Source organism: Myotis davidii, unplaced genomic scaffold, assembly GCF_000327345.1.
Source record: "Myotis davidii unplaced genomic scaffold, ASM32734v1 scaffold461, whole genome shotgun sequence".
NCBI classification, from domain to species: domain Eukaryota; kingdom Metazoa; phylum Chordata; class Mammalia; order Chiroptera; family Vespertilionidae; genus Myotis; species Myotis davidii.
The window spans coordinates 1,119,296-1,130,695 of record NW_006295825.1 but is presented as its reverse complement, the minus strand read 5'-3'; the positions used below and the strand labels follow the sequence as shown (position 1 = coordinate 1,130,695).

Here is an 11,400-nt window from a genome sequence, read left to right as displayed (position 1 = left end):
GGGTGGGGGTGGGCAGCCTGGCCTGGCTTCCCTGTGCCTGGCTGAGGAAATTACCACCCCTCCGCAGAGCTTTTAGCACAGGCAAGAACAATTATTTAGTAAAGTTCTTGGGAGAGAAAACTTGAGAATTTATTTTTGTTTTGTTTATATTTACCCCCATTGTTAGTTTTCTTATTAGCCCCACTTTGAAATAATTTATTCATGACCTTTTCTGCAACATCTTTCATTTTCCAGACACAATCACATCTTCTGGCAGGAATCCCTTCCCTTCCTGGGGTCCATAATTACTCCCGCTGAGGGGATTATTGGTGTTAATGACTAAGGGGAGTTGCCTGGGAGGGCCATGCTAGGTGGGGTCTTGAACTTGAGTGCAGGGGTAGCAGGAGGGGAGTGGGTTTTTCCTTTGTTCCAGACCTGCAGCCCTGGGCGGTCAGTCTTCCGGCTGGGCCCACTGCTCCCCCTAATGCCTCTCGGTGCACATTCCTGGCACTTCCTTCAGTATTCTCAACAACCCGTTTCAGCTCAGCTTTACATCAGCCCCAGGATACAGGGTGCAGGGTTTGCACCCCCATTTTTCAGAAGATCAGGTTAAGGCACAGAGAGGTGAAGTGAGTTGGGCAAACTAAAACAGCGAGTTGGCACAGAGCCGGGGTTGAATCCCAGGCTGGTCCTCTCCTTAGCACTGACCTCCTCTCTCAGAGCATCCGTCCTGAGGTGAGTGTGGCCTAGGAACCATAAGCCCTGGGTTCTGGGCCCAGCTCGATCACCTTAGACAAGACTTGTAATTGCTCTGAACATGTTACCGCATCTGTGAGATACAGCCTGCTTTCCTCAGAGGAGAGCTGAGGATGGACAAGCTCAAGTGTGAGATGGCTGAGCCCCAAGTAAGGAGGGAGACGGAGGGTCCCAGCCTCCCCTCCCCTCAAAGACACAGGTCGGGAGGTCAGTAGGCTCCAGATGAGCAATGAGGTTGCAGGGTTGTCCCCTTCCTAGGAAAAGCCCTGGGCGAGCCTCAGAGCTGGCTATTTCCCAGGTATCCACAGCCCTCTCCGCTGCAGGCATTTCGGTTTGTGACGGAGAGTGCAGGTTCTGGGTGCGGACTCAGCCATGGACCCTCCACTTATCCACTAGGAAGTTACTTTACCTCTCTGAGCCCTAGTCCCTCACCCGCAAAGTGGGTATCCTAACAGCCCCCGCACACCAGTGCTGCGAGGATTAAGTACAATAATGTGTGAAGAGCAGAGTGCCTAGCCCAGGGCCCGCCGCTGTTACTCAGGGCTCCAAACCTGTCCCCTTCCTCCAGACATGCCAGGGGGGCTCCTCTGACTCTCAGCCCCACCCTCCGGCCGTGGGTGGCCAGGACTGGGAGCCGGCAGGGGCGGAAACACTGTCAACACAGACTTGGACAGACAGAAAATGGGACGTGTTTAAGGCACGGACGCTTCAGACCTGCCCGGCAGCTTCTGCTGCTGCAGAGAGAGGTCAGGCACCAGGCCTGAGGTCGAAGCCTCGGCTCCTCCAGCCCCGCCCAGTAAGGAGGGTGCTGATCCCAACGAGCACTGCAGGGGGAGGTGTGACAAGGGGCACATTTAGCTTCTGGAACAGAAGAGTCAGCAGTTTCCCCTAATAAAGCCACCACTTCGGGGTCCCAGAGGGGGGAAGGCAGGACTCAGCCTGGTGACATAAAGCCAATTTCCCCTACTTTGCACTGTGGATTAATTGCCAACATGATTCAACCCCCCAGGGACCCTCCACCCCATCCCTTTCTGCCCTGGGGAAAATTGCTAGGTGTCTCTGCTCTGCGGACAGCAAACTCAGAGGTGGAGGCGAAGGTGGAAAAAGCATCTGACTGGGAGTTATGTCACCCGCTTTCCCTTCCAGTTCTTCCAGTGATTTGCTGTATGTCACGCTCGCTCTCGGGACCCCAGTTTCCTCCTTTGTAAAATGAGGAGATGCTTGAGGGAAGGGCCGAGTATTCGTCCAACTCTGTCATTATGAAGAAATATTCCCGTTTTGTGCTCACGTCAACCCTGAAGGGCAGGGATTACTAACCTGTTTTATAGATGAGAAACTAGAGCTCAGAGAAGCTAAGCATATTGTCTAAGGTCACAGAGCTATTGAGCAACAGACTTGGGATTCCAATCCTGGCGTGTCTGACCCCAGAGTCCATACCCTTTGCCTCCAGTATGATGTCTTTATACAACCACATAAGGAACTCCTCAACACCCATTTACTGAGCATTCCTACCTGCCAGGCGTTGTTCTAAGCATTGTATCTGTTTTATCTATTTTAATCCTAAGAATAACAGTATCACATCATACCATTATTTAGTCAGCTTTATGAATGAAACACTAAGATTTGAGAAGCTTAAGTAACTGGGCCACGGCCACCCAGCAGGCAATGGTCGGCTGGGATTTGAATACTGGAATCTGTGTGTGTGTGCTTGTGTGTGTGTGCGTGTGCATGTATGTGTGTGTGTGCGTGTGCATGTGTGTGTATCATTTCTACTGCTCTGCACTACCTAGGCTCCTCTGCTCACATGGGTATGTCAGCTAGAGGGTGAATTCCTCATCCCCAGCACAACATCCAGGAAAATCTTTTACTATAATCATTAAGAAGCGACTCAGTGGTGGGGGTGCAGGGAAAAGGAAGTCGGTTTTCTGCTCGTAGGGCTAACAGTCTTCAGACTGAAGTTTGATGAACGAAACAATTAGAACAGGAAATGCGCACACATTATATACATGCCACCTGGCTATAACTTTCAGTCCATAGTCTCTTCTGGCCCGCAATCGTCCTTGATCCCTAGTTCCAGTTTAGAAGCCATACAAGAGGCAGACACGCACTTTGCCCAGCTTGAGGGGGTGGAGGTGGACTGAGGGAGGGCGACATCTTTAAAGGGCATCGGAAACCTTAGAGGAAAATTCAATCACTGCTCCACTGATCTGGATTTTCATAACTCTCACCCCCTCCCGCCTTCCCCAGCCAGAGCCGCTGAGGTCTGTGCATGACCTACCGACAGCGCGAAGAAAGGGGAGAAAAATGTGGAACTGAGTTTGTTCATTTGGGTGATGGAGTGCCTGCTCCCCTCGCCAGCATGCAGGGTTCAATAACGGCAGACAGGGCTTCAAAAAATTGCAGCATAAATAGATGAGCCCTTTAAGGTAATAGAAATTCTGTCATCCAGGGGAGAAATATAGGCCCCGAATCCCATGGGAGGGGACACCGGGTCTGTCTCCCCCGCCTCCCACGCTCTCATCCCCATTATAGCCAGAGCTGAAAGGGAGCATCTGTGCTGAGGGATGACCAGAGGCCCCTTATCTCTCGGCCACACAGGCTCCACGTGGGGAAGAGGAGGCTGGGAGGGGGTCTGGGAAACCAAGTCTTTGCAGCTCCGGCAGCGACCTCACAGGCTGTTCCGTCCAGGTGCCAAGGTGGCAGCCATTAGTCCTCGGGCAGCACAGGAGGCCCCCTCAGGCTGGCTGCCTAGGTGAGGCCGAATTAAGGAAAGATGGTCAGCGGTGGCGCATAGTGGGGCTGAGAAACGGACCTTCTCCCCTGTAATGAGAAAGTCTGTTCTCAGTTCTGTGGCTGCTCTTGGGGACTTGGGAGCCCTTGGGGACCCTGCAGCTCCTAGCCAGGAGAAAGTTTCAATTCTCACCTCATTTCTTAAAAAAATAAAAAAAAATATATATATATCAGAGAGGAAGAGAGAGATAGAAACATCAGTGATGAGAATCACTGATCAGCTACCTCCTGCACGTCCCCCACTGGGGATCAAGCCCATAACCCAGGCATGTGCCCTGACCTCCTGGTTCACAGATCAACGCTCAACCACTGAACCACACTGACCAGGCTCACCCCCTTTTCTACCTGTACCCTCAAACAGGGTGCTTAGGACAGTGCCAGTCAGCCTCTTCAGATGGGGGAACCCTTGGGGTAAATAACGACGACACTAGCAGGGCAACGTTAACAGTAATCCTATCTAATAAAGAGCAAATATGCTAATTAGACCAAACAGCAGAACGACCCTCCAGATGACCTTCCAGAGGAAGCTGGGGCTGTGAGGGCCAAGCCCCTTGCATGAATTTCACACATCGGGCCTCTAGTAATGATAATAATAGCTAACACCTGTTGAAATATTACCACTATGCCAGGCATTCTAAATATTTCATAGGCACTAATTAACTTAACAACTCAATAATCTGATGGACTTTATTAATATTCCCCTTTCTAAGAACACAGAGTCACAGAGAGGTAAAGCATCTTGCCCAAGGCCACACAGCTAATAAGCAGCAATGCTGGTATGTGAAGGTAGGGAATCTTGCTCCAGAGTCTCTTCAAAACCACCACACAGTACTGCATAGGGTAGAAGCTCACATCATTTACCCAGAGAACCCAGAGATGATGTTGGGGTCGCTGCCCCATCCCACTGCAGCTACCTGTTTATCTGAACTGCAGAGAAGCTAATGGGTAGACTCAAGCCCCAGCCCTGTTGGCAGGGCCTTCTGAGAAATGCAATAAATGTCCTTCCTATAAAGGTCAGTTCTGGAAACTTCTGCTTTAAGGGCATTGCTCGTCCCAAGAATTTCATTCATTTCAAAAAGAATATATTGAGCAAAATGTTCACATTGTACATGGAGGGGGCAGTAGGGGGCACAGAGTTGGAGGGAGACAGATTCTGAGTCTAAACCATGTCCTGTGGGAAAGGAGGAGGTGGAAGGGTTAATGCTGAAGAGAGGAGCGTTCAGGGAGGACTCCGTGGAAGAGGGAGCCTTTGCTTAGCCTGAAAGGTGAAGGAGGATTTTCATAGACGGAGATAAGGAATCGGGGGCGAGCATTCCGGGAAGAGCATGATTCTTGAGAAAAGGCACAGGTTGAAGCACCAAAGCAGACACTGCGTTTGGGGAAAAGTGAGTTTGGTGTGGGTAGCACAGGTCCGTGGCAGAACTTAGCAGGAGGTGAGGGTAGGGTAAACTAGTTTTGAGGAAAGGTTACAAAGGACTGGGGTTTGAGCTTTGCTTGGTGGATATGAGAAGCTGTGGAGAGGGGTGATGTGACTCTAATCTCCAAGTGGAAAGACAGCTTGACTAAGTGCCCTCGCCACAATTCAGCTACTCCCCAGTGGTCAGGAAGAAAGGTCCTCTCCTTCTGGATCATTCCTCACATGGGCACTCCCACCACTCTTCTAACCCGAGCACCCTGACTCGGTGATGTCTCCTTCTATGCTGGAGCAAATTGTAGACTCCTCACTCCTGTTCACTGTGGTGTTCTGACCTGGTGTGGACGCTGGGGCCTAAGCCTGCCAGAGCAACCTCTAAGTAGAGACCAGTGGCGCTGTCCAGGGTGCTGAAACCGCCACTCCCAATTTTATTTCCAGTTGAATGACTGGCTCCCCTACCATTGTTTCATTCCCATTTTACAGATGAGAAATAGAGGCCCCCAAAGCTAGGAACTGAGCTTCTTGCCTTGCAGCCCTGGGTTCTTTCCCGCCACCCGAAAGCCCTAATATAACTCAGCAATGCATGCCCAAGTGATTCCATTCATGTTGCCATGCTGACATGTAAAATGTCCAGTCTCTCCCACCTCTATCTCTATGTCCCCTTCATCAATCATTGATAGGCATGTCCACCCCACAGTGCTGCTGAGACTGACCATGTAGGGTACTTGAGTAGATCTGCCTGAGTGTATGCTCTTGGCTTTGCTCTAGTGGGAGCCCATGGATGTAGCTCATCCTCACACTCTCCTGGAAAAGAGTGCTGTTCTCCGAGGACAATGCTCCTTCACTACTCTCCCAATTCACTAATAATTACTATAATTTTTATGGGTTGTCTACTGTGTTCCAGGCACTGAGACATTAACTTTCCATATGAAGTTTCTCACTCTTATGGCCAAGTCTCCTCTCTACAGAGGAGGAAATTCAGGCTTCAGCAGGCTAAATGACTTGCCAGTAGGCAGGGTGTGGATTGGAGGGCCAGACTATGAACTCAGATTTGTGTGTTTCCGCAGTGACCTGTCAATCAAAACCTGTCACCTAACATATGATAGTTCAGTGGCTTTCATTGCTACTGGCTTTGTGATCCTGGGCAAATGACTTATCCTGTTTGAATTTCACTCTCATTTGCAAATTGAGGAATGTGAAAGTGCACCTCCGTAGGGCTCCTGAAAGGAATAGAAACGAAGCATATAGCAAGGACTCCATCACTGTTTGCTGCTAATGTGAATATTATTTTTATTGGGCACAAGTTCCTTGATGGCTGGACGGGTGTCTGATGAGACTTTCCATATCCCCAGCTAGGAAGGTAGGAAGGAAGGAGCAAGAGTGTGAGGGCCAGCACATCCAGAATGCCAGATGGGACTTGCTTCTGCTCTATATTCCTGTGGCCTCAGTGGGTAGGGACCACCTCGCTGGAGCAGGCACATCACTGGGTAGTTCTGAACTACTGTATCAGCACTCCTCACATTTATGTTGAGCCTGAGACCATTGTCACCCTCAGAGACTGTGCTTTCATAGAGCTATCCCCACATCCTCCTTAACAAGCCCTTGGCAGGGAGAGGTCTGGTGGGATGGGATTGCTGAGGATGAGCCTTCACATCCATTACCACGTTGGCTACTCACATCCAAAAACAGGCAGGACTGATGTGCCTCCCATCTTACAGATGAGGAAACTGAGGCCCAGCAAGGTGAAGTGACAGGTCCAAGATTACTGAGCCTAGGATCAGGGTCTCCAAACACCCAGAAAAGGGTTATTTTAATTAGTCTCTAATTAACTGCCGATCCTAAAAATATCTTTTGTTGTTTTTTAAGTTTTTGTTAATCCTCACCTGAGGATATTTTCCCATTGATTTTTAGAGAGAGTGGAAGGGAGAGGGAGAGAGAAACATCAATGTGCGAGAGATACATTGGTTTGTTGCTTCCTGCATGAGCCCTGACCAGGCCCAGGGATCGAGCCTGCAACCAAGGTATGTGCTCTTGACTGGAATCGAACCTGGGACCCTTCAGTCCTGGGGCCGATGCTCTAGCCCAGCCGTGGGCAAACTACAGCCCGCGGGCCAGATTAGGCCCATTTGAAATGAATAAAACTATTAAAAAAAAAGACCGTACCCTTTTATGTAATGATGTTTACTTTGAATTTATATTAGTTCACACAAACACTCCATCCGTGCTTTTGTTCCGGCCCTCCGGTCCAGTTTAAGAACCCATTGTGGCCCTCGAGTCAAAAAGTTTGCCCACCCCTGCTGTAGACCGTGGTCCAATTACTACCCTCTCTGCGTCAGCCTCTCTAGGCTCCCCCAGGGTCCTATTTTCCCTTCTGAGGAGCAGTGACTAGGCAGGTAGCTGGAGGTAAAGACGGGGGAACAGGGAGGTGGGACTCCCAGGAGACCCATAGATAATGTACACAATCGGACCATAATAACCTCAATGAACCACCACCCCCAGCACTCGGGCATATGCACACACACACACACACACACACACACACACACACCACCTCCTTGCTCCTACTTTTACCTCATTTCCCCCAGAAGGGTGTGTCTCCTGACTTGGTCCATGGAGTCTGCATAATAGACCCTCTTAGAAGTCAGATAGTTTATCTCCCTCTATAAACTCGTCATTTACAGATGGTGGAACTGGGACCATGAGAGGCGAAGCCACATGCCCAAAGCCATAGAACTACCCCAGTAGTCAAGATGCCTCACTAGCAGGCTGGTGTGGTCAGTGAACTTCAGCTTCAGTCACCTGAGCTATGTGAGATTTTAATCCCAAACAACTTTCTCACCCAAACCCCAAACCTAGGCACTGCATTTTCCTATGGAAGTTATGGACAAAGCTCACATCAATCAAAGTAAATTAGAGATAAAACCTGCAGGAGAAACAGACTTGTTTCTTTTGAAGATGCCACTGGAGCTAATGTTCACCCAGCTTATCTGCACTGGGGAGGAGGAAGAGGGAGCGGAACTGAGTTTTGTTCTATAGACCAGAGGCAACCTGCCCACGAGACATGTCACCAGGCAAACCCACTCTCCTACAGTGCTAAGGGCTTCCCTGTAGGATCTCCACCTTGGCAGCACACTGGCCTCAACCAGACCATACCCAGACCAAATACATCTGCATCTGGTGGGGAGGGGGGGGGCGGGTGCTGAAAAGCTCCCCGGGTGATTCCAATGGGCAACTCAACTGGAGCACCATCCCCTTCCTATAAAGCCGAGGCCACTGATCAGCAGCACTGGTATCACCTGGGAGCATGAGAAATGCAGAACCCTAGGCCCCTCCCCAGATCTATGGGATCAGAACCCGCCCTTTAACAAATCCCACTGGGGATTTCTAAAGTCACTGAATCCTGAGAAGTGCTGAGGCAAGACACTTGACATCTCTACACCTGACAGCAACTTTGCGAGGCAGGTGCTCCATTCCACAGGCGAGGAAACTGAGCCTGAGAGAGGTTGACTTGCTGGCCCAAGGTCACACAGTTGGTGAGTAGGACAGCCTGGATGTGACCGTGGTTCCAAAGGCCATACTTCCTCCTGCGCAGACCACTTCCTACAGCACAATTAAAATATGGCCACGGGGGACCCCTGAGTTTTGGGGTCCTGAGACCCGCTAAGCAATTTCCACCTTTGAACAGGTTTGATTCCAGGGAATCAAACCTCATAAGCGCCAGCATAATTCATGAGGAAATACAAATAGTAAACAAACATGTGGGGAAAAGGTTCACGATCCCTAGTAATCAAAGAAATGCAGATTAGAGCAACATTTGAAAATGAGGAGCCATTTTCTAACTATGTAATTAGAAAAAAAAAAGAATGTTAGCAAAGTTGTTTTGAAATAGGTACATTCATATGCAGCTGGTGGCAGTATAGATTTATATAACCCTTGAGGAAAGTAATATGGTAACATCCATCAAGAGCCATAAATAATTATGCCCACTGACCCCGGGAATTCACCCTAAGGAAATCATTCAATAGGAGGGAAAAAGCTGTTTGTAGGGAGATGCTCCTTGCAACACTTGCTGGGAACGCTGAGAACAACTCTATGCATTGGGACTGAGTTAACTGGGGTGCACCAGCTCCCGTGGTGCTATGTAGCCATGTAGAAGGGTCATTAAGAAGCCCAACAGCAAATGTTGGTGAAAGAAAGCAGATGGCAAACTGCCCATGTGCACTGTGATTATTATGATGTGAAAATACAGATGTTCCTTGACTTACAATGGGGTGACGTCCCGACAAACACATGGTAAGTTGAGAATATTGTAAGTCAAAAGTGCATTTAATACACATAACCTACGGGACATCATAGCTTAACCTGGCCCACCTTGCACGTGCTCCGAACACTTACATTGGCCTACCCGTGGGCAAAATCACCTCACTGCTGCTGCCGGGCCTCAGGAGGGAGCACTGTAGAGCATTGCGCTAGCCCGGGTCAAGATCAAAATTCAAAGTGTGGTTTCTACTGAATGTGTATCGCTTTCACACCACTGTAAGGTCAAAAAGGTGTAAGTCAAACCACCGTAAGTTGGGGACCGTCTGTATTGTGTGGACATGGACAGGGGAGAGCTGGGCAACAAAGAAGACAACTGGTGTTTCAGGGTGAGGGGACACTGGACAGCACCCCTCCTTTTACTTTTGCAACGACACACCCCAGCAGAACTGGCCCTCTGAAAACAGCCTGAGGGCTCTCCAGTCACAGGCTCTGTGTCTGAGGGGGACACGGAGACACTCGCATTCCTTATCCCTGGGCACAGGGCCACACCCCCCGATTCCACCCCAACGCAGGAGGAGCTGGTGGCCCCTCTTCTTCAGAGTGAGGGTGGGGGGTACAGAGCCATGGGAGACCCCTCCCGTCTTACCATGAAGCCTGGGGCACAGGTGCAGCTCCCAGTGATGCTGTGGCAGTCAGCGCCGTTCTGACAGGCGCAGGGCAGCTGGCAGCCATCGCCGTAGTAGCCAGCGGGGCAGGACTCGTTGCAGTGGGGGCCAGACCAGCCGGGCTGGCAGGTGCACGCTCCAGTTACTGGGTGGCAGCTGAGCACATGAGAGAGGATGAGAGGATGGTCTGGTCAGGGATGCAGGCATGTCCCACCCCCTGGTCTGCCCCGGGGTAGCAGGATCAAAGGGTTTCTGAGGCTAAAGTGTATAATGTCTCATTTACTTGTCAGAAGACCCCAAGGTCATGGGGTCTTATTATCCCCAAGACACTGAGGCTCATGGTGGTTATATAATTTGCCTGAAGTCACATGGCAAGGAACTGACAAAATCAGGATTTGAATGCAGGTCTCTGGACCCCCAGACAAGTGCTCTTTATAGTACAAATACACAGAGACCAAAGCAGAAGGCAGCCTCCTCAGACCCTTCCCTTATGGACTGTGGAGTCCAGACCTTCTCCAACTCTGCACCCAAGACTGATGTCTGGTGTGGGGCAGGCACAAGAGGGTTTCTGTGAAAGCCAGCGGCGCGTTGCAGGTACTCAGTGAACGTTCGTTGAGTTAAACGACACCTCAGGGCACCCGGGGCCTCCCGTCTCTGGCTACGTCCGTCCGCACTGGAGAGGACCCTGTCTAGCTGTGCTTCGCCAGGGCCCCTTCCTCAAGCCTGAGGAGACTGCCTCCATCCCCTACCTGTCTAGGCCAGAGAAAGGGCCACTTGGCTACAGGCGGGAGCTGCCTGCCACGACCTCCCTTCACGATGAGAGGGGATGTGAGACGTGGTGACTGTGTGCTTCACAGGCTTCTGCGGGCGCGTAACTGGCCGATGGCCCCGGCTGCGGTGTCTGGACTCCCTCCCTGCACTTGCCCAGAGGCCACACTCTCCCTGGGCTGTTCCCAGCTAGGGCGCAGCGGGGATATTAAGGTCAGAGCACATTCCCGGGAGAGCTGGGACTCCTCTGGTGGGCAATGTTGGCTTAAAGACTGCCCGCCTTACCAAACTTTCCTGGCACGGGCGCTGCGGTCTAAGACCTCCCATCAGTCTTCCTTGCTTCCTTCTCTCCTTCCCACAGGTCAGACCTGCATGACAGTCTGATGGTGCCTACCCAGCCCCTTCCCCACTTCCCCTCACAGCTGTCTCCCTAGTAAATCTCTTGCACTTGGCAACTCCTTCTGGGAGGACTGAGACCAACACTCCAGAGAAGATGAGCCTCTTAGATTCCCTGTTACCTGCCTCCCTGCACCGGCGTCGTCAGCTGAAGGGATGTGGTTGAAAGAAGCCTGCTCCGGGCTGGCAGGAGGAGCTTGGGTACAAGTCTTAGTTCTGCTAAGTTCCCCAAGGACATGGGCTTTGTCTCCCCGGGTCACTGGTGGATCTCCAGTGCCTGGCTTGTACTCACGGCCAATTAAATATTTGGGAATGAATAGTACTTTCACTATAAGTAATTATTTTCTGTGTCTGCTGACTTGGTGTCATATG

At 50.8% G+C, this 11,400-nt stretch overlaps 1 protein-coding gene across 6 annotated transcripts in view; it reads right to left on the bottom strand.

The window, feature by feature from the left end:
* Window positions 1-11,400, bottom strand: part of MEGF11 (multiple EGF like domains 11) — a 237,328-nt gene that overhangs the window by 45,034 nt on the left and 180,894 nt on the right. For all 6 annotated transcript variants that reach the window (XM_015568478.1, XM_015568479.1, XM_006770760.2 and 3 more), the window contains exon 9: window positions 9,846-10,020. In XM_015568478.1, coding sequence (XP_015423964.1) covers window positions 9,846-10,020 — 175 coding nt within the window. The remainder of the gene's footprint in view (window positions 1-9,845; window positions 10,021-11,400) is intronic.